The sequence below is a fragment of the Trypanosoma cruzi genome, genomic scaffold (assembly GCF_000209065.1).
Source record: "Trypanosoma cruzi strain CL Brener 1047053516447 genomic scaffold, whole genome shotgun sequence".
In the NCBI taxonomy this organism is placed as follows: domain Eukaryota; phylum Euglenozoa; class Kinetoplastea; order Trypanosomatida; family Trypanosomatidae; genus Trypanosoma; species Trypanosoma cruzi.
In genome coordinates this window covers 136,993-158,665 of record NW_001849512.1, presented here as the reverse complement: position 1 = coordinate 158,665, position 21,673 = coordinate 136,993, and the positions used below count along the sequence as shown (strand labels likewise).

The 21,673-nt window shown below is 53.5% G+C and overlaps 3 protein-coding genes and 6 pseudogenes across 3 annotated transcripts, besides 6 other annotated features; 6 read left to right on the top strand and 3 right to left on the bottom strand.

The window, feature by feature from the left end:
• Positions 1–21,673: part of a sequence feature (areas not merged during assembly with more than two copies in the genome that could not be assigned to a particular haplotype) that runs on past the window's edge.
• Tc00.1047053509753.100 (mucin-associated surface protein (MASP), putative) lies at positions 96–1,178 on the top strand (the record flags this gene model as incomplete). Its single annotated transcript, XM_814035.1, has 1 exon — positions 96–1,178. The coding sequence occupies one exon, from the start codon at positions 96–98 to the stop codon at positions 1,176–1,178; it is 1,083 nt and encodes a 360-aa protein (XP_819128.1).
• Positions 2,395–4,887, top strand: Tc00.1047053509753.90 (annotated as a pseudogene).
• Positions 5,027–5,078: a sequence feature (A-rich).
• Positions 5,451–5,474: a microsatellite.
• Positions 5,915–6,427, top strand: Tc00.1047053509753.81 (annotated as a pseudogene).
• Tc00.1047053509753.70 (mucin-associated surface protein (MASP), putative) lies at positions 6,657–7,868 on the top strand (the record flags this gene model as incomplete). Its single annotated transcript, XM_814034.1, has 1 exon — positions 6,657–7,868. The coding sequence occupies one exon, from the start codon at positions 6,657–6,659 to the stop codon at positions 7,866–7,868; it is 1,212 nt and encodes a 403-aa protein (XP_819127.1).
• Positions 8,629–9,141, top strand: Tc00.1047053509753.65 (annotated as a pseudogene).
• On the top strand, positions 9,371–10,582 carry Tc00.1047053509753.60 (mucin-associated surface protein (MASP), putative; the record flags this gene model as incomplete). Its single annotated transcript, XM_814033.1, has 1 exon — positions 9,371–10,582. One exon carries the CDS (start codon positions 9,371–9,373, stop codon positions 10,580–10,582), a length of 1,212 nt encoding a protein of 403 aa, XP_819126.1.
• On the bottom strand, positions 11,079–13,214 carry Tc00.1047053509753.50 (annotated as a pseudogene).
• Positions 16,278–16,313: a sequence feature (AT_rich).
• Positions 16,775–16,830: a sequence feature (T-rich).
• Positions 17,152–17,264: a sequence feature (T-rich).
• Tc00.1047053509753.20 lies at positions 17,349–20,078 on the bottom strand (annotated as a pseudogene).
• On the bottom strand, positions 20,665–21,673 carry Tc00.1047053509753.10 (annotated as a pseudogene; the record flags this gene model as incomplete).

Sequence of the window (21,673 nt, the reverse complement as noted above, 5' to 3'; positions counted from 1 at the left end):
TTGTTGCGTGAATTGTCTCTCTTCTGTCTCTCCTTTTGCTCTGCGCTGACAGGATGTTAGTCTGTGCTGAAGGCTGCACGCAAGTGACAGGAGTGATGGCGATGATGACTGGCCGTGTGCTGCTGGTGTGTGCCCTCTGCGTGCTGTGGTGCGGTGCCGGCGGTGGTCGTGGTGAAGGGGAAGCAACTGTTGTCGGTCCACCTGGTGGTCGCTCGAATGACGGTAAAGGCGGGCCGGGACCAGCACCACCTTCACCGCCAGGAACAGGCACATCGGGTCCACTATCAATAGTACCAGAAAGTGAAGGATCACAAGAAAGAATTGCGGGAACATCTTCGGAAGGAAGCGGAGAAAAAAATTATAAAAACGAAGATGGAGTAGAGGGAGACGTTGATGAAGATGGTGAGAATTCAATACATCACGAGAGGCCTTCAGAGCAGCCAACGCAACAAGAAGTATCTGACGAAGAAACTCCAGAAGGAAAAGGACTGAAAAAAAGACTAGAAGAAAAAGATGTGCATCAACCGGGAGAGGAAGAAATGAAAGGGACGCAACAGTCACAATCGCAACAACCACCGCCACAACAATCGCAGGTACAAATAAAAGCACCGGCAGAAAGAGGAGGCCCAACTGCACCAACAGGGCCAGCACGACCACCACCACCCGCAGAACCATCATCAATGGATGGAAGTCGAACAACGGAACCAACAGATTCACGGAATCCATCACAAGAATCGCACGATAAGTCACTGTTACAAACCAAAACGGAGTCCAGCGCACCTGATCCGCCTTTAAAAGATGATTTCCCGGAGCAACATGGTCAAGAAACAACTACACCAGTTTCGATGCTGAATGCATCTGCGGGAAGTCAAGCAAGAATTACAGCACCATCGACTTCTACAGGTGGCAGTGGTGAAGCCCAGATTAAGGTGGATGAGGATGATGCTCAACGGCCCAACCCCAACGAATCACACGAAAACTCCGATGCTGGCAAAACCAAAGTTCCCACAACATTCAGTGAGGCAACAACACAAGCAACAGAAACAGTCGCTGCCACCCAAACAAATCATACGAAGAATATAGGCGACAGTGACGGCGGCACTGCGATCTCCCACACCACCTCCCCTCTTTTTCTTCTTCTTGTTGTCGCTTGTGCGGCTGCGGTGGTGGCCGCGTGAGAGTGAGTGTGAGAGAGCCATGCACCGCCCGCACACACGCGTCTTTCTCTCACTCTGTGTGTGTGTCCCCTTGCATGGACTCTCGCCCTCACCTCACCCCACGAGGCACACACATAATGTGCCCATTGTATATATGCATGCACACCCATGCAGGCCCGTTGGCGCTCTCATTTGCACGACACGCACCGCTGCCGTCCTGCCTGGCTGCATGGGCGGAGCACCGTAACTGTTTCTGTTTTGTTTCCATTGCATTGAGTGGGCAACCTCTCTCTCTCTCCCTCTGTGTGTGTGTTTTGCTTTACGGGAGCAATGAGAGTGTGTGTGCGCTGGTCGTTCCACGCTTCGGCTTTTTGTTTTGTTTTCCTTTTTGATTTTGTGGTTGAGTGCACCCATTCCGCGGCTGCGTGTGTGTGTGTGTGTGATGATATGAGTAATTTGCGTGTGTGCTATCTGCCTCTCTCTGCCGTTGCTTTCTTCAGACTCTCTTGTGGCGCACAGCTGCTCTGCAAGTATAGGCGCTGCCAAACACACAAGCACATGCACACACATGCCGTGTCGCTTACGCTGTAGAGCGGTGTGAACGCTGAGGACTCACGTACGTACAAGATTTTTCTTTGGCCTTGTGAGGAGGGATGACGGAACACCGCAATTTGTTTTGTTTCCGTGCTAAGGGCATGATTTTCTTGTTGTGCAGCAGTTGGTTAACGTGTTGTGTCGTTAAGGGTGTCTGGGACGACTGCGCATGGATTCGTGCCCTGCAGCTGTACGGTTTGACGTGTTCCTCTCGCCGTTCATACAACAACGAAGGATTCTCCGGCTGTGCGGGGCGATGTGCGGTGGAGGGTGCGAGGAGAGAAAACAGTAAAACGACTGGCGGCAGCGTGTGTGGGCGTTGCTCTGTGTGCGCTGACGCGTGGCGGAAACACCCACCGTGGCTTTTACTTCTGGTGGCAGACGCTGTGTGTTCCCGGTGCACTGTTCTTCCATCTCCTGTTCCGTGTGTCCGTGTGCGTGAGTTGTTGTTGTTGGGAGTGACTGCGGTGCGGATGATGATGCCACTCACTGTGCATGGGCGGCGGTGTTCACTGTTTCACTCCTTTTCCTCTTCTCTCTCAATCACACACAAAGAAAGCAAACAAGCGCTAATCGCTACTGTGAAATTGGAAGGCTCTGAAAGGACCAACAGCACACACACCGCCCACGCACACATATTTATATGCTCTCACGTGTTGCTGCAGTCATGGCACCCCGCACACACAACCGTCACCGCGTGACCGGATCCAGCGGAAGGAGGAGGGAAGGAAGAGAGAGTGAGCCGCAGAGGCCCAACATGTCGCGGCGTGTGTTTAATTCCACGGTGCTGCTCCTCGTCGTGATGATGTGCTGCGGCACTGGTGGAGCTGCATCCAGTCAGGACACGTCAGGAAAGGGATCGGAAACGGAGAACTATTTTGATTGGAGAGATACAAAAGATGGGGAAACAGTGAGTTTGTTACGCGTTCCCAGTCTTGTTGAGATGAATGGCGAAGTGTTTGCTGTTGCCGAGGCGCAGTTGAAGGATGAAAGCGGCTTTAATGGGATTTCCTCGGAGCTTTTGAAGTTGAATGATGAAAAATCAAAAGAGCTGGTTACAGCTCAAGTGAAGACACAAGTGCTGGTGGAATGTCCATCCAACAAAACGAATTGTGCCTCCCAAGCAGATGTTTCGGCTGGTTCTCAGAGTGAGAAGAAAGTACGTGTGAGCCGACCAACAACAGTCGTGCAGGGAAGTGATATTTACATGCTTGCTGGAAGTTACAGTTTTGAAGTTACTCATCAGACCTCTTCTGAGGCTCAATGGGGACTTTTGCTGGCGAGGGGCAACGTCAGTACTGATGCGAGCAGAGGCAACCGAATTTGTTGGAGCGAAGCTTACGTTATCCCGTGGATCCATTTTGAAAAACAACACGAGTCATTCACAGGGCTGATTGGCAGCGGTGGATCGGGTGTTCGGATGAAGGACGGTACGCTTGTGTTGCCCGTGGAAGGCACGAAGAAAGAAAAGAGGGAAAATAACGCAGAAGAGGAAGGAAAGACCGTTTCGCTGATCATACGCTCCTCGGATGGTGCGGGTTGGACGCTGTCGAAGGGGATGTCTGCCGATGGCTGCAGTGATCCCTCCGTTGTGGAGTGGAAGGACAAACTCATGATGATGACTGCGTGTGATGATGGCCGCCGCAGGGTGTACGAGTCCGCTGACAAGGGGAATTCGTGGACGGAGGCGCTCGGGACACTCTCGCGCGTGTGGGGCAACAAACACAAGCTTGAAAACGTGAAATTCGCTAGAAGCGGGTTCATCACAGCGACGATTGAAAACGGAGATTATAATAAAAAAGTGATGCTCGTCACTCTGCCGGTGTATGCTAATAAGGCTGATAAAGAAGTAAATGTAAAGGGCAGACTCCATCTTTGGCTGACGGACAATACGCACATTGTTGATATTGGGCCGGTATCTGTGGAAGGAGACGATGAGATTGCCGCCAGCGCCCTGTTGTACAAAAGTGGAGATAATAATTAGTTGATTGCACTGTACGAGAAGAAGAAGGGCGATGAGGAGGAATCACTCGGTATGGTCTCCGTGCGTCTGACTGAGCAGCTGGAGAAGGTAAAGGATGTGCTGGCGACGTGGAAGAAAGTGGACAGCCGTGTCTCTCACCTGTGCACCTCATTAATTGCTCAGAAGGGTTTCTCAACTGACACTGCCTGCAGCACTGATAAGATCACGGATGGGCTGGTTGGCTTTTTGTCCGGCAATTTCTCTGATAACACATGGAGGGACGAGTACCTCGGGGTGAACGCCACAGTAAAGAACGGTGCAGCAGCGCATAACGGAGTAACATTTAAAGGACGTGGAGCGTGGGCGGAGTGGCCCGTTGGCGCGCAGGGGGAGAATCAGCTGTACCACTTTGCGAACTACAACTTCACTCTTGTGGCGACGGTGTCCATCGACAAGGCGCCGGAGGGAGACACTCCCATTCCTTTGATGGGTGTGAAGATGAAAGGTGATAAGAGTGCTGTACTTCTGGGGCTGTCGTACGACAACAAAGAGAAGAAATGGATGCTGCTGTGCAGTGGAGGAACGAAGTCAGAGGAGCTCAGCAGCAATTGGAAGCCAGAAACAACACACCAAGTGGCCATTGTGATGCAGAACGGCAACCAGGGCACCGCGTACGTTGATGGTCAGCGTGTGGGGAATGAACAATGTGCATTGAGAAGCACGGAATCCCAAGAGATCTCCCACTTCTACATTGGAGGGGATGGACGCAGCGCGGTGAGCGCAGGGAGCCGAGAAGACATCTCTGTGACGGTGACGAATGTCCTGCTGTACAACCGCCCGTTGAGTTCCGCGGAGATGACTGCGCATAACACGGAAAGCGTTAATATTCCAAAGCTGGATCATGCAAAACCAGAGCCGAGGGGCACACCCTCTACTCCCGCCGGGCAACAGCCGTCGGAATTGGGGCATTTGGTGGGAAGCAGTAAAGATGCGAGTGGTGGTGTGGAGGGGGCCGATTCACAGATCAGGGGAGTAAATGCCACGGCACTCAGCAGCAAACTCGTAAATGTGTCGCAAGAAAATAACAGCGATGCCGGCACCATGCGTGGGAGCGGACTGCTGCCATCGCTGCTTCTTCTTCTGTTGGGACTGTGGTGGTTTGCGGCTCTGTGAGGCGTGACTGGCTGCCGCGTGGGACAATTGCGAGCTTCCGAGCACAGAATTACTTCCAGGAACTAACTTTTTCCTTAAGATAATTTTTTTTCTTTTTTTTTTTTGCTTTTAAAATAATTGTTTGTTTTGCTTCTGTGAGTTTCTTTCTTTTTTTTTTTTTAATTTTTTACTTTCTTTTTTCATTTTTTTTTCATCTTTCATCCCCCGTCCCTCTTTTTTGCTTTTGGGGCAATCACTGTGGACGTTTTTCTTTTCTACTCTTCCCTCTTTAATTGTTTCTTCCTGCACTCTTCCTGCGAGGGGTGCCGTGTGTTTCCGCCCAACTGCTCCACTCGCACACCCACCGACACGCTCATGACGACGGCCCTGTGCGCCTCGCCTGCTGCACGCATGAGGCGGGGCCGCGACGAACGGCGCGCTGAGGGAGCCGTGACGTGTGGGCGTGCGACGAGGGCCTGTGGGGCGGAGCACACATTTCTTTCCCTCTTGTTTTGTTTTCTTTGCGGCGAGGGCGGGCAGACACCCGCAGCGCCACACACACAGCCACACCCTGCCGCCGTGTTTTTTGTTTTGTTTTGTTTTCTTTTTTATTTGATGGGTGTTTGTTGCCACCGTGCGTGATTGTTGATGTTGGGGCCGTGCCGCATGTATCGCTGCCATCCAGCTGTGCCTCTTGCTGTGCTGATTTGCCTCCCTGTGCTCCTCTTCTTTTCTGCTTCTCCATCACACACAGAGATAAGTGATTGCACGGTGCTCTGCAGGAATGCTCTTGGCGACGGCGTGAAGTTGGCTTGCATCCCGTGTCGAGATGGCGAGGTCGCTGCGTGTGTGCCTGCGGTGGGAATCACGGTGCCATTGGATGGATGTGTGTGGGACGCCTTTCGCATTGTGCTGGAGGCCGGCTGACGCGGCTGCACGATGCCCGCCACGCGTGAAGGTGCTGCCTGCTCTTGGGGTCATTCTTCTCTCCTCGTTGTTTTTGTTTTGCCGTGTGCGTGCGTTGCTCGGTGTGTGCTGACGCGTGACGGACGGTGCCACGATGGCCTCCTCTGGCAATGGCAGTCGCTGTGCTCCTGGCACACATCCACACACACTTCCCTGTGTCTCTCTGCGGGAGCTGGACGCATTGAAGGTGGATTACAGCCACACGGACACCCGCACGGTTGCTGCGCCGTACTTCTTCCAGCACTGCGATGCCGCCGGCTACACGACGTTGTGGTGCCACAAGTACAACAAGTACAACAAGATGCAGTGCATGACGGCCAACCTGATCCGTGTGTAGTTGCAGCGCATGGAGCACGTGGGCCAGTACGCGTTTGGCGCTGCGCTCGTGATTGTGGAGGAGAGGCGGCACGACATTGTGGCGCTGTGGGTGTTGTGCGGCCGGGGCATGCCGGCGATTGTGAGGGCCGTGGTGGACACGGAGCTGTTTGACTGAGAGGAGGTGGAATTTGCAGCGCAGCGTGAGTGCATGACGGACTGCCTGTGCTGGGAGGGCCCGACGATCCCGAGGCCTGTGCTGGAGGCTCTGAGGAAAGAGAGTAACAGCAATGGTGACTGTGGAGTGTGAGGAACGGTGCACGGCGAGGAGCGCTCCTCTTTTGTTTTGTTTTGATTGTTGTTGAAAGGCGCCCACCTCATTTTTGTTGTGGTGCGTGACTCTCGTTGCTGGATTGGACGGTGCGTGGCTGTGTGACTTGTCTCTCCTTTTGCTTTGTGTTGGCGGAGTGTTAGTTTGTGCTGAAGGCTGCACGCAAGTGACAGGAGTGATGGCGATGATGATGACTGGCCGTGTGCTGCTGGTGTGTGCCCTCTGCGTGCTGTGGTGCGGCGTTTCGGTGGTGATGGCGTCCAACGTTGGTGGTTTGGCTCCTCACGCAGACATCAACGTTTTTTTTGGCCGGTGGTATTCATTGATGATGGGCGATTGTGAAAATACTTCAGCGTTCGAAAACGGCACGGTGAATGAGTCCGCAGTTGAGGAATGCAAACGTGAAGCGAAAAAGGCCCTTTGTGACTTATTTTATGGCGACCATTCGGGTGAACATGACGCATCTCATTTGCACTCTATTTGTTCGCCGGATGTTGGCTCCGGAGGGGCTGTTGATCAGCAGGCACAGGAGCAAATCCCCACGTTGCGTGAAACAGGAAATCCAGCACCGCCAACAACTCCACAGGGTTTGTCAGAGGAATCGCCGGACACACCACCAACACCTGCATCTGCAGGAGCCTCCTCACAAGCACCGCCCATCCAAGCATCATCGGAACCAACAGTACTCGCAAAACAAGCAGAGCCCAACACTGCGGGCTCGGTGCCGCCGAAGCAGTCACAGGGAGGACCAGAGGCAATGCGTCCACCTCAAGAACCTCCAAAGGTAACCAGTATACACGACACAGCTACCCAAAGGGATTCACCAACTGAGGATCGGGCGGAACAAACATTACCCCCAGCAAAAGCCAATGATAATTCCAACGATCACAATGAAGAGGGCACTGCGGAGGAAAGCACCGTTGATACTCCAGCATCAGGTGCTGTGCAGACAGAAGGAGACGAAAGTGAAACACCGGGCAGCGGCTTGAAGAAAACAAAAACACCGCACAATACAGTTGAAGGAAGTAACACAGTAAAGCCTGGCGACAGTGAGAGCAGCCCCGCGGCTCCTCCAGCGGGAGAGTCAGACACTGCCACAACCACAAGACCGAACAATCATGATGCGCGTAGCCTCAACAAAAATGGCAACAATACGTTCACAGAAGAAGTGGATCAGATGGAAGCAGCAATAAAACCCAAAAGCGCACCAGACAGCATTGACACTGCAGCAGCCAACAGTGAAGCATCCACAGCAGCCATAAACATCTCCACTAACACAACAAACAAAACAAACACCGTCGACAGTGACGGCAGCACCGCGGTCTCCCACACCATCTCCCCTCTTTTGCTTCTTGTTGTTGCGTGTGCGGCTGCTGCGGTGGCCGCGTGAGAGTGAGGGAGAGAGCCGTGCACCGCCCGCACACACACTCTTCCTTCTCTCTCTGTGTGTTTCCCCTTGCATGGACTCTCGCCCTCACCTCACCCCACGAGGCACACACAATAATGTGCCCATTGTATATATGCATGCACACCCATGCAGGCTTGTTGGTGCTCTCTTTTGCACGACACGCACCGCTGCCGTCCTGCCTGGCTGCATGGGCGGAGCACACATTTCTTTCCCTCTTGTTTTGTTTTCTTTGCGGCGAGGGCGGGCAGACACCCGCAGCGCCACACACACAGCCACACCCTGCCGCCGTGTTTTTCCTTTTTTTATTTGATGGGTGTTTGTTGCCACCGTGCGTGATTGTTGATGTTGGGGCCGTGCCGCATGTATCGCTGCCATCCAGCTGTGCCTCTTGCTGTGCTGATTTGCCTCCCTGTGCTCCTCTTCTTTTCTGCTTCTCCATCACACACAGAGATAAGTGATTGCACGGTGCTCTGCAGGAATGCTCTTGGCGACGGCGTGAAGTTGGCTTGCATCCCGTGTCGAGATGGCGAGGTCGCTGCGTGTGTGCCTGCGGTGGGAATCACGGTGCCATTGGATGGATGTGTGTGGGACGCCTTTCGCATTGTGCTGGAGGCCGGCTGACGCGGCTGCACGATGCCCGCCACGCGTGAAGGTGCTGCCTGCTCTTGGGGTCATTCTTCTCTCCTCGTTGTTTTTGTTTTGCCGTGTGCGTGCGTTGCTCGGTGTGTGCTGACGCGTGACGGACGGTGCCACGATGGCCTCCTCTGGCAATGGCAGTCGCTGTGCTCCTGGCACACATCCACACACACTTCCCTGTGTCTCTCTGCGGGAGCTGGACGCATTGAAGGTGGATTACAGCCACACGGACACCCGCACGGTTGCTGCGCCGTACTTCTTCCAGCACTGCGATGCCGCCGGCTACACGACGTTGTGGTGCCACAAGTACAACAAGTACAACAAGATGCAGTGCATGACGGCCAACCTGATCCGTGTGTAGTTGCAGCGCATGGAGCACGTGGGCCAGTACGCGTTTGGCGCTGCGCTCGTGATTGTGGAGGAGAGGCGGCACGACATTGTGGCGCTGTGGGTGTTGTGCGGCCGGGGCATGCCGGCGATTGTGAGGGCCGTGGTGGACACGGAGCTGTTTGACTGAGAGGAGGTGGAATTTGCAGCGCAGCGTGAGTGCATGACGGACTGCCTGTGCTGGGAGGGCCCGACGATCCCGAGGCCTGTGCTGGAGGCTCTGAGGAAAGAGAGTAACAGCAATGGTGACTGTGGAGTGTGAGGAACGGTGCACGGCGAGGAGCGCTCCTCTTTTGTTTTGTTTTGATTGTTGTTGAAAGGCGCCCACCTCATTTTTGTTGTGGTGCGTGACTCTCGTTGCTGGATTGGACGGTGCGTGGCTGTGTGACTTGTCTCTCCTTTTGCTTTGTGTTGGCGGAGTGTTAGTTTGTGCTGAAGGCTGCACGCAAGTGACAGGAGTGATGGCGATGATGATGACTGGCCGTGTGCTGCTGGTGTGTGCCCTCTGCGTGCTGTGGTGCGGCGTTTCGGTGGTGATGGCGTCCAACGTTGGTGGTTTGGCTCCTCACGCAGACATCAACGTTTTTTTTGGCCGGTGGTATTCATTGATGATGGGCGATTGTGAAAATACTTCAGCGTTCGAAAACGGCACGGTGAATGAGTCCGCAGTTGAGGAATGCAAACGTGAAGCGAAAAAGGCCCTTTGTGACTTATTTTATGGCGACCATTCGGGTGAACATGACGCATCTCATTTGCACTCTATTTGTTCGCCGGATGTTGGCTCCGGAGGGGCTGTTGATCAGCAGGCACAGGAGCAAATCCCCACGTTGCGTGAAACAGGAAATCCAGCACCGCCAACAACTCCACAGGGTTTGTCAGAGGAATCGCCGGACACACCACCAACACCTGCATCTGCAGGAGCCTCCTCACAAGCACCGCCCATCCAAGCATCATCGGAACCAACAGTACTCGCAAAACAAGCAGAGCCCAACACTGCGGGCTCGGTGCCGCCGAAGCAGTCACAGGGAGGACCAGAGGCAATGCGTCCACCTCAAGAACCTCCAAAGGTAACCAGTATACACGACACAGCTACCCAAAGGGATTCACCAACTGAGGATCGGGCGGAACAAACATTACCCCCAGCAAAAGCCAATGATAATTCCAACGATCACAATGAAGAGGGCACTGCGGAGGAAAGCACCGTTGATACTCCAGCATCAGGTGCTGTGCAGACAGAAGGAGACGAAAGTGAAACACCGGGCAGCGGCTTGAAGAAAACAAAAACACCGCACAATACAGTTGAAGGAAGTAACACAGTAAAGCCTGGCGACAGTGAGAGCAGCCCCGCGGCTCCTCCAGCGGGAGAGTCAGACACTGCCACAACCACAAGACCGAACAATCATGATGCGCGTAGCCTCAACAAAAATGGCAACAATACGTTCACAGAAGAAGTGGATCAGATGGAAGCAGCAATAAAACCCAAAAGCGCACCAGACAGCATTGACACTGCAGCAGCCAACAGTGAAGCATCCACAGCAGCCATAAACATCTCCACTAACACAACAAACAAAACAAACACCGTCGACAGTGACGGCAGCACCGCGGTCTCCCACACCATCTCCCCTCTTTTGCTTCTTGTTGTTGCGTGTGCGGCTGCTGCGGTGGCCGCGTGAGAGTGAGGGAGAGAGCCGTGCACCGCCCGCACACACACTCTTCCTTCTCTCTCTGTGTGTTTCCCCTTGCATGGACTCTCGCCCTCACCTCACCCCACGAGGCACACACAATAATGTGCCCATTGTATATATGCATGCACACCCATGCAGGCTTGTTGGTGCTCTCTTTTGCACGACACGCACCGCTGCCGTCCTGCCTGGCTGCATGGGCGGAGCACCGTAACTGTTTCTGTTTTGTTTTTATTGCATTGAGTGGGCGACCTCTCTCTCTCTCCCTCTGTGTGTGTGTTTTGCTTTACGGGAGTAATGAGAGTGTGTGTGCGCTGGTCGTCCCACGCTTCGGCTTTTTGTTTTGTTTTCCTTTTTGATTTTGTGGTTGAGTGCACCCATTCCGCGGCTGCGTGTGTGTGTGTGTGTGTGATGATATGAGTAATTTGCGTGTGTGCCTGGTGTGGCGCTCACCCGCCGTAGTCATCCGCAGCCCAACCACCGTCATTGGATTGGACTCCGAGAAAAAAAGCCGTCCACCAGCGGAAGGTTTGTGGCCCACGGTTTGTACAGCACCCCGTGCCTCATTTTACGGACCGATTTTTCATATTCACTCGGCAGCAAACCCTCATCTCCCTTGGGATGCAATTCAGGGCCAACTTCAAAACGCAGGGCTTTGCTTGACGTCCTGTTGGCGGCTCAAACTCCGTGAGTTTCGTCGCCATTGCCTTGACAAAGGCACTCTCCGTGAACGATTTCAAAGCAAACCGTCCAGAAAATATTGGCAAAATATTATCCCTCGACGCCAAAATCAGCCTCAAAAGCTATTGTATTCTGCTACACTTGGGAGGCGTTCCAATGTCCGTTCCTCGAGGCAAGCAGACAGCAGTGCATTGAAAAGGATCACACCGCCTGCGTATATTTCCCGAACAACTTTCACAAGCTTGTGGGACGGATCCTCAGAACACCATGGCGACTCACCTCCCCGTGAAAAGTACTCCTTCGCAGTTACCTCGTTGATCGACTGCAATGCAAACTTCACCGCTCCACAGCGTCCATTAAACGCCTCCTCATCAAAGATGTGACGTGGAATCGGCCTCACTCTTTCCATGCGTTCTTTGGCCTCTTTCCAGCATTCCGTCTGTTTCTCTTTGGTCTCACCACGCGTTATCCAGGCGCACATCGCCTTCACACCCATCTCTTCGGGGCAATTCACGATGATTCGCACGGCTTGCAGTTGCTTCGCCCACTCATCATAGTTGGCTACCTTTGGGGATGGCACCGCAATCACGCCCCATCCAGAAGTAGGCGCAAAATGTCTCAGTGGTGGCGTTCCCTCCCTTGCCACATCGCAGATAATATACACATTCCTCCCATGCCCCCTCAAACTTCTCGTCTCCGAGATGCACATGTCCTCATCGCTGCATCTTGTCACCGCTCTGGTGGTCTTGTCAGACACGTACGCACCTCGTCCACCAAAACAGTGGACTACCACTTGGATTTGCTCCGCATCATAGTGCAGCAGCCGGTAGAGGAGGTACGAGCCGGCAGCAATCGACTTCCCGATCCCGGGCGTCCCAATCAACACACGCCTCTTGGGCTTACAGTCGGTCCCACTGTGATGGCTGAACCACGCGGTTATGTCGCCCTTGACGATCTGCCACACTCGATCCACCTCACAGTTCACAAAAACGTCCTCAGGAAGATCCTGTATCGTATGCCACGAGTGCGGCCATCCCTTTTCCGAGGCAAGCACCATCAACACGGGAGGTGCTGCACCACATTGCTGCACAGCGTCATTCTTTTCGATAGCGTCGTCAGCTTTCTTGTACGTCCATGACTGTTCTGGCTTCCCCTCATGCACCCCATTCCCGTCCCCGTTTTCTTTCGCTCATCGCCGTCCGGAAGTTCCACCACATGGCTCCGCCTCGCATTGTGCACAGACTCGTAGCATCCTTCCAGTTTCTCCGGTGCGCTCGTCGTCGTTGGTTTCCTCGCCTCCTCGGCAGCCGCATCCAAGAAATGTTTATTGGAGTTACGAACAGCTGCTTTTACGTCCGCAGCAGCCAATGACCACCCCGGTAGATTGTTGACACCCTTATCGCAAAGCCTGCGTATATCCTCATCGAAGATCACTTCACCCTTTACAGCTCGCTTCATACTCAAATAACGACATGATGCCTGCATTTCGTTCAACGCTCCCTTATTACGGATATACCTCGTGGGGTCTCTGAAAAACTCCTCCAGCAAGACATCCCGATTGGTGTCCACAACGCCCCTGCCGTCCAGTTCCCTCGTAAGAAAGTCGTTCAGCCTCATTTCATTGACGCGGACTCTTCCTTTAAACAGCACGTCTTCGATATTAGTGGAAATGGTAAATTTCATTTCTTGCGTTCGTCTTAGCCTTTCCTCTGCCTCCCGCCGCGCTTCTGTCAGTACCTGCGTGAGTACCCCGTTTGGTGTTCCCCTTGCAAGAGGAGTGATCGTATCCTTTTCTTTCATAGTCCCTACGTTGCCCGAGAGAGAGCACACCTTCGTGAAGAGGCCTAGTAATGGCCTCCAGCGCTTGGTGCGCAGTTAAGTTAAGAATTTCTTCAAGAAGCCGCTGGTCTTGTACGTAATCATCCGGCTCCTGAACAAACATCTCCATCGTCACATTGTAGTCTTTCATCAACGGCCGCCCTGCCGCCGACATAATTCCAAAGGAAATCACTCAGCCTCATGTTGGTGCTGCTCATGGTCCACTGCGGCCACACTTTACTCCCCGCCACATGTCGAGCTGCAGCGTCGGAACCATCACCGAAGATGCCACGGCGAGGTGCCATCACAACACCCGTGCGGTGAAGCATCCCACCCGCACCGCCAACTGCGGCCAGCAGGTGCCGCTGGCACCAAAGGACAGTCGCGGCTGTTTCGTCCCGCAGTCCCAATGGCGTTGGGCGCGGCACTCGCACGGCAGGGTGGTCGGTGCGCCATGCAGCCGCACTGCAACGCCTGTCGGTGAAGCAGTCAAGGCCCACCGCCCCCGCAGCAACACGAGGCGTGCAACGAACCCCAACACCGCCACATTATCGTCCTTTTTCATTTTGTTTTATTCACGGTGTCGGTCTGTTTGCCCCATCACCGACACCAAAAATAAGTGCACACCTTCACAAAAGGGAAGAAACAAAGAGAAAAGGAGGCACGATCCCACCCTCCCGCCGCGGGTCAACACTCTCGTCCACCCACCGCCATTGCCGCACAGGAGACCGCGGTCACATCGCAGAGTCAACACCACAATGTGCACCACATTATCGTGCAGTGAACAATGGGCGAGACGCAGCCATGCATCGCCCCGCTCCATTTTACCACCTTTCAAGTGTTGCGTGCCCGCACAAGGCAGCAAACACAATCAGAGTGCACACAAACCCAATCAACACCCTCACTCGCTGAAGCACATTATTCGCATGGAGTGACAACATTTGGGAACACACCAGCAGTAGCAGGGCGCATGGAATTTCTCTGCCAACCTGCAAAAGATACAACAACTCTGCGGAGTAAAGGTGGCAGCCCCTCGGTGTTTCCCGCAGTCCACATGGCAGGAAGAATTCCACGCACGCATAGTTCCGGACACTTCGCTGTTTGAGTGCCCAACAGAACATGTGGAAAAAAATAACTGCACGCAAGATGGAATTAAATATAAATGAAAAAGTCGGCCTGCTTTCTCCGATGGCGCTGGCAAGCAGTCCCACACAATCCAATCAAAGTGGCACACCGGACAGAATGGCGTCCGTCAATCAATAAAAAAAATGCGACACTGAAAGGGAGCAGAGAAGAGTTGGCGCATGCGACTGCCAGTGACAACTGTGAGCAACCCGCCAGCACCAACTGAGGTGCCGAGGAGCACGCTTGTGTAGAACTGGCCGTCAGGCAGAGAGGACAAATAAAACAAAAGGGCAGTAAGCCCTCTCGTTCAATGTCTCCTGAGCGCGACACCAGAATCAAAATACCGTGGACGATAAGAGCGGCAACGCCTTATCCAAAACATCTTGTCAAGAAGCCGCAGGACCTCAGGAAGGGAAGAAGGCAGCGGCGGCAGCCACAGCGGGGGAGGCAATAAAACGGCTGGCAGGCACCTTCACGTCGACGCGCAAATCGCATCCGAGTGGGCCGGGGGCGCAGACCAAACCGCTCGGAAACACACGCATCAAATCCGCAAAACAAAGTCGCGTTGAATCGACAGGAACTCCCCGCCCAAAACAAATCTAAAAAGTGGCGTTTTTCAGGGAGAATCCGCCTTTCCGACGACGGCACGGACGCCTCGCAGGAACTTCTTGCAAATCTCCCTTCGCAGTTCCGCAAGAAAACGCAGCGGAATAAAAAGAGAGCGCAACGACGCAAAAAAAATAATCCTCCCAACCGACCAGGTGGCAGGCCGCCCTCGCGCAAGTGGACAAAACACAACTTCACTCCGGTCTTGTCGTGGTGGTCGTCTCGCAGCATTTTCTTCCTTCTCGTCGCAGTGCACATCCCCTCCCACAAATCATTTGCTCGGGCCATGCTCCTGCGGCCAAACATCGCGCTGCTGGATCCCGCGGCACAGTCCTCAGCACAGAAGTGAGGGAGGAAGAGGGACCGCAAAACGTGCAAGCAAATCCGAATTCGGTGGCGGTCGCTGCAGTGAAGACTGACGTCCCACGCGGTGTCCCTTTTCTGGGTCCGGTCCTCACCGCGCCATGCTCTCAGCGTGCGGTGCGCCGGCCGCTCCAAACATCCACACGTGCTTGCGTCTCACCGTCGCTCGCCGCCCCGTTCGTTGGCTGCATCAGAGATGTCGCCATCCGGAGACGGGCATAAGGACGTTGCATCCAACAAAACCTTCAGAGGCACCCGGTGGGCCAACGACGACCGTCACTGCGGGATGTGCGGCCCTTCCGCCGCTCACCTCAAATCGCACTTCTACGCCTCCTCGAGAAGCAGCAGCATAAATACACCGGTCCACTAGAGGCCGTCACCAGCCATTGCAGGAAGACCACTGTGCCTCAGTGCTATAAAACCCAAATTGCATTGACGGGTCACTTCGGAAAACCCTGTCGCATCCTCCCCCATTATGCGGAAACACATCCGTCGTGCATGTGTCCACCGCAGCCAAATGAATCTGGTCCAAACACCCTCCAAATAAAATTCCCCTTTCCTCAAGCCATTCCTTCATACCATGCGCCCTGACCCTCATCCGCACGTGCCCACTCACACAACCGCCATCGACAGATGGTGGCCACCCAACGCTCAGGAAAAACATGCCCAGCACGCACGCGCATAAAAAATGACATGCGCCAACGCACGACACAACGGCGGAGAAGCGCACACCGAAGGAATGCGGCCCTCCACAGCAGTCGCAGCCCACCGCGCGCATCACACCCGCAGGAAGAGTGACTCGCGGTGCGCGCTCCCTCTCTCCTCCTTCCCTTCATGCCCACGGAGGAAGCAGCAGCCACCCGCAACCGCCAGCACACGCCACAAAAGAAGCATCCAAATCCACTGCAATGTGCATCTTGTGCGTTTGTGTGCGCCTGCAGACACACATGAAGCAAAGAATTAAAGAAAAGGAAGCAGAGTATGTGGAGAGACGCACAAACAAAAACGCACAGAAGAGGTGCATGGCAGAAATAAAGAGAAAAAGACTGCTCAAGCTCATGATATTGCACTGCGGACCAAGCAGCCGCAATCCATTAAAAAATTTAATAAAAATAAATAAATAAAAAATCATCTTCACCCTTCCACCCCTCACACTTTGAAAGGAAAAAAGAAAAAACAAAGAAAATGAAAAAAGTTGTCCTTTATTACGGCCACACCCAAATGATAAAAAAGAAAACACACACACAAACAGCACCCAACTACCATGCTGCTCCAGAAATTGTCTGTAGATATTTTGCCCGCAAAAGAAAATTAAAAGATATTTAAATATCTTTCAACCGTCTGACCCTCCATGTGTCCGCACATCGTTTATATTTCATGGGGTCATCTGCGTGTTGCTGCTCCCCTCAGCCCTCTCATCGGCGTGTGAGTGCAGCCCGCAGAGCACAGTCACTCGTGTGTGTGGGGACTGAGAGAAGCACGCAGACATGACGGGAGTCGCGTCACTCCATCGGGAGAGTGAGCGCAGCAAAAGAAAAGAAATCATCAGGAGGGAAGAGAAATGCTGACGGGACTGCCAGCGCATGAAATAAACAAAAAAAACAAAAAAAACAAAATAAAAGAGAGCAAGCAAAAACAAAAGAAAAACACGGCGGCAGGGTGTGGCGCTGCGGGTGTCTGCCAGCCCTGACCGCAAAGAAACAAGAGGAAAGAAATGTGTGCTCCGCCCCACAGGCCCTCGTCGCACGCCCACACGTCACGGCTCCCTCAGCGCGCCGTTCGTCGTGGCCCCTCCTCATGCGTGCAGCAGACGAGGCGCACAGGGCCGTCGTCGTGAGCGTGTCGGTGGGTGTGCGAGTGGAGCAGTTGGGCGGGAACACACGGCACCCCTCGCAGGAAGAGTGCAGCAACAAACAATTAAAGAGGGAAGAGTAGAAAAGAAAAAACGTCCATAGTGATTGCCCCCGAAAGCAGAAAAAAAAAATTAAATAAAAATCACAAACACATAAAAAAGAATTTTGAAATAAGAAAAAAAGCAAACAGGAAAATAAATTTAAAATACGCAAAAAAAAAAAAAGAAGGTATCAGAGATATTAGTTCCTATGGGAATATTATTTCTGTGCTCGCGAGGTCGCAAGTATTCCACGCGGCAGCCAGTCACTTCTCACAGAGCCGCAAGCCTCCACAGTCCCAACAGAAGAAGCAGCGATGGCAGCAGTCCGCTCCCACGCATGGTGCCGGCATCACTGTTATTCCCCTGCGACACATTTCCGAGGTTGCTGTTGAGCGCCGTGGCATTCACTTCTCTGACCTGTGTATTAACCTCCTCCTCGTGCCCATTCGTTCCTCCTTCTCTTGTCTCCACCGTTGGGTCGCCATCAGAAAAAGAACCGCCACCCACATTTTTATGTCCATCAGAAGATGATCCTGACGCCATCTGCATTACGGACTCCTCTCCTGCTGCAGGAGTAGTTATAGTGGACACTGTTGTTGTGGATGCACCGCCACTGCCCGCATTACTGCCCCCCATCAACCGTCCCCGTTCCGTCGGGTGTTTTCCGTCAGGAGTTGACAAAGTTCCGGTTTGCTGAGAAGCTGCGGTAACCGGAGAGGCGTTAGTATCAACGGAATCAGAAGAAACTGGTGAAGGCTCCGACGACTTATCCTTCAACTGTTGAATGGTGACTTTATTCGGGTTGAGGGCACCAATCTCTTCGGAGGCCAACGGGCGGTTGTACAGCAGGACGTTCGTCACCGTCACAGACACGGCTTCTCGGCCTTCTTTGTCCTCTGCGCTGCCTCCATCCCCTCCAATGTAGAAGTGTGAGATTCCTTTGATTCCGTGTCTCCCAATTCACCTTGTTCATTCCCCACACGCTGACCATCGACGTACGCGGAGCTCTGGTTGCCGTTCCGTAGCAAAATTACCACGTGGCGTTTCGTCCCCGATTCCCAAAACGCTGCTGAGCTCCTCGTTCGTTCCGCCACCGCACAGCAGCTGCCACTTCCTTTCTTTCTCGTACGACAACCCAAAAAATTTCCCTTGTTCACCCTTCATGTTCACACTCATCAAAGGAATGGGAGTATCTCCCTCCTCCGGCACCTTGTCGATGGACACCGTCGCCACAAGAGTGAAGTTGTAGTTCGCAAAGTGGTACAGCTGATTCTCCCCCTGCGCGCCAACGGGCCACTCCGCCCACGCTCCACGTCCTTTAAATGTTACTCCGTTATGCGCTGCTGCACCGTTCTTTACTGTGGCGTTCACCCCGAGGTACTCGTCCCTCCATGTGTTATCAGAGAAGTTGCCGGACAAAAAGCCAACCAGCCCATCCGTGATCTTATCAGTGCTGCAGGCACTGTCAGTTGAGAAACCCTTCTGAGCAATTAATGAGGTGCACAGCTGGGAGACGCGGCTGTCCACTTTCTTCCAGGTCGCCAGCACCTCCTTCACCCGCGTCAACTGCTCAGTCAGACGCACAGAGACCATACCGAGTGATTCCTCCTCATCGCCATTCTTCTTCTCGTACAGTGCAATCAACTCATTATTATCTCCATTTCTGTACAACAGGGAGCTGGCGGCAATCTCATCGTCTCCTTCCCCGGATACCGGCCCAATATCAACAATGTGCGTATTGTCCGTCAGCCAAAGATGGAGTACGCCTTTTTCATTATTTTGTCCTTTATCAGTATCCTTGGGATACACCGGCAGAGTAACGAGCATCACTTTTTTATTATAATCTCCGTTTTCAATCTTCGCTGTGATGAACCCGCTTCCAACGACCTTCTTACTTCCGCCCTTTTTGTTGCCCCACACGCGCGAGAGTGTCCCGAGTGCCTCCGTCCACGAATCCCCCTTGTCACCGGACTCGTACACCCTGCGGCGGCCATCATCACACGCAGTCATCATCAGGAGTTTGTCCTTCCACTCCACAACGGAGGGATCACTGCAGCCACCGGCAGACATCCAATTCGACAGCTTCCAACTCTTATTATCCGGGAAGTATATGAACAGTGAGACAGTGTATCCACCTCCAGCTGCATCTTCTTCATTCGCCTTCTCCGTCCTATCCTCCTGGCCTTTCACTGGGAACACAAGCGTACCGTCCTCCATCTTAACACCCGATCCACCGCCGCCAAAGAGTGCTGTCAAGGATTCGTGTTGGGTGTTATAAGTGCTCAGAAGAGCGTCAATCCCATTCCAATAAATTCTGTTGTTACTGCTCTCACCACTGACGTTCCCTTTCACCAGCAATAATCCCCCGTCATTTGCTCCGCTCTTCTTACCAGCAGCTGTCCGGCTACATCTTCCAACAAGCATGTAAATATCACTTCCCTTCACAACTGTTGTTGGTCGGCTCACATGTATTCTCGTTTCGCTTTTGGTGCCAGCCTCATCCACTGCTTGGTCGGGGCATCCCTCTTTTCCAGAAGAACATTCCACCAGTACTTGTGTCTCCACTTTAGTTTTATCCAACTCCCCTTTTGATTCTTCATCGGTCCACTCCAGGAGCTCCGAGACAATCCCAGTCAAACCACTTTCTGCCCCCTCCGTGCACTGCGCCCCGGCAACAGCAAACACATCACCATTCATTCCAACGAGACTGGAAAAAAAAAGCGAAATCACTGTTTCCCCATCTGTCGTGTCTCTCCAATAAACAATTTCCTCTTTGAAGGTTCCGAATATGTCAGCGTCTTCTCAGTGGATGCAGCCCCACCGGTGCCGCAGCACATCATCACGACGAGGAGCAGCACTGCAGAAGTAAACAGACGCCGGGACATGTTGGGCCTCTGCGGCTCACTCTCTCTTCCTTCCCTCCTCCTTCCGCTGGATCCGGTCACGCGGCGACGGTTGTGTGTGCGGGGTGCCATGACTGCAGCAACACGTGAGAGCATATAAATATGTGTGTGTGCTGTTGGTCCTTTCAGTGCCTTCGAATTTCACAGTAGAGATTAGCGCTTGCTTGCTTTCTTCGTGAGAGAGTGAAAGAAATGAAGAAATCAAATTAATATTTTAAAAGCATCAAAAAAGAACGTGGCAAAGAAGTGGGTGGCGCCACCATCTGCAGTGTAACACATCCGCTTCGGCGTAACCGCTACAGTAATTATTCTGACCTTCCAGAACGGCTCAGGCACTGTGACGCCACACGCAGAAGCAGAGGCATTGACGTGTGCGCACGGGCCAAGACGCCCTCCGGCAAACGGCACCAACCAACAGACAGCCAGCAGAAATTAAAGGCAAGCAAAATCCCAAGTGCTGCGGGTCCTTGCAATCAGCGCTCCCTGATTGCAGGGCCTTTAAAGCGTTCCTCGCCGCAACATCCCCCACGACCCCCTCGACGTGTCGGTGGATTTTCCCGTTCACCGGAAGAAACACGCCGAGATGCTTCGGCAGTGGTCGAAGACACACAGAGCGCACCGTCGACGCGATCAACGGGCGCAGACACTCGTGAGGTGCGATCCCACAACCGCGATCCCTCCATTTACCCTCCTGGACGTGAAGAAAGCATAAAATGTCCTCCTCTCTACAGTAGCCCTGAAACGCAGAAAAAATCCGCAGGACATCCCGCGCAACCACGGCCTCCTCAGCAGCCTGACAGCCCACGCCGCCGCACCGCTCCTCAAGAGGTCGCCAAGCCCGGTAAAGCAAGCAAAAGGAGAGCAGCAATTTGGTCAGGGCGTTCAGCAAAATGGGGCGCAGCAGTCGGGTGAGCGCGGCCCATCCACGTCCTCCCCTCAACCGACCCACCAAACAGTCGAATCACACACCCGAAAAGAGCCGTGGAGTCTAACGAAATAGCACGCACAATAGCACCTCGTTCTCTCCTCAATGTGGTGTCATGGCACGCACGAGGCATCACAGGAAAGGGCAAATAATTGCATTCCATCGGCACAAGCACGGAAGTAAAGCGCGCATTCTGCCCCTGCGAACTTCAATCCAAATCGTCTCGGCCACAGAGTTTGTGTCGCCGACCCTCAGGAAGGGCTGATGCACCAACTGCCGCTGACCGATCACTCAGCGATGCAACAAAAAGTGCCACTGTCTCTCGAATTCCGTCGTCACCCATTCCTCCCATTGAGGGAAGGGAACGCAAAGTGACGGTGTGGGCGTGTCTAGCCGACAGAAATGAAGGAAGTAACTCCAGCCGCGGAACAAATTGGACGGATCCTCCTCCCGAATCCTTCAAAGGGACCGGTCGGTCAACTGCCGAGGTTGACGGCGCGGAGGACAACACCTTGAATGTATGGAGCACCGCAGCAACCTGAATATATTCTGCAATATCCGCGGTCAGTTCATGAAAGTACAAAGAAGAGATAGCAAATTCAAAGGGGCGTGTGAACCTGTCAGTGATCACCTGCGCCGGAGGATCGCCTCCCCAACCCTCCAAGGGCTTCTCAAAGAAGTCAAATATTTCCACCGCACGGCACCCACAACACAATCGCGTGGCATAATGCATCGCCTTGCAGCACCCCATGCAATGCGGCAATCGA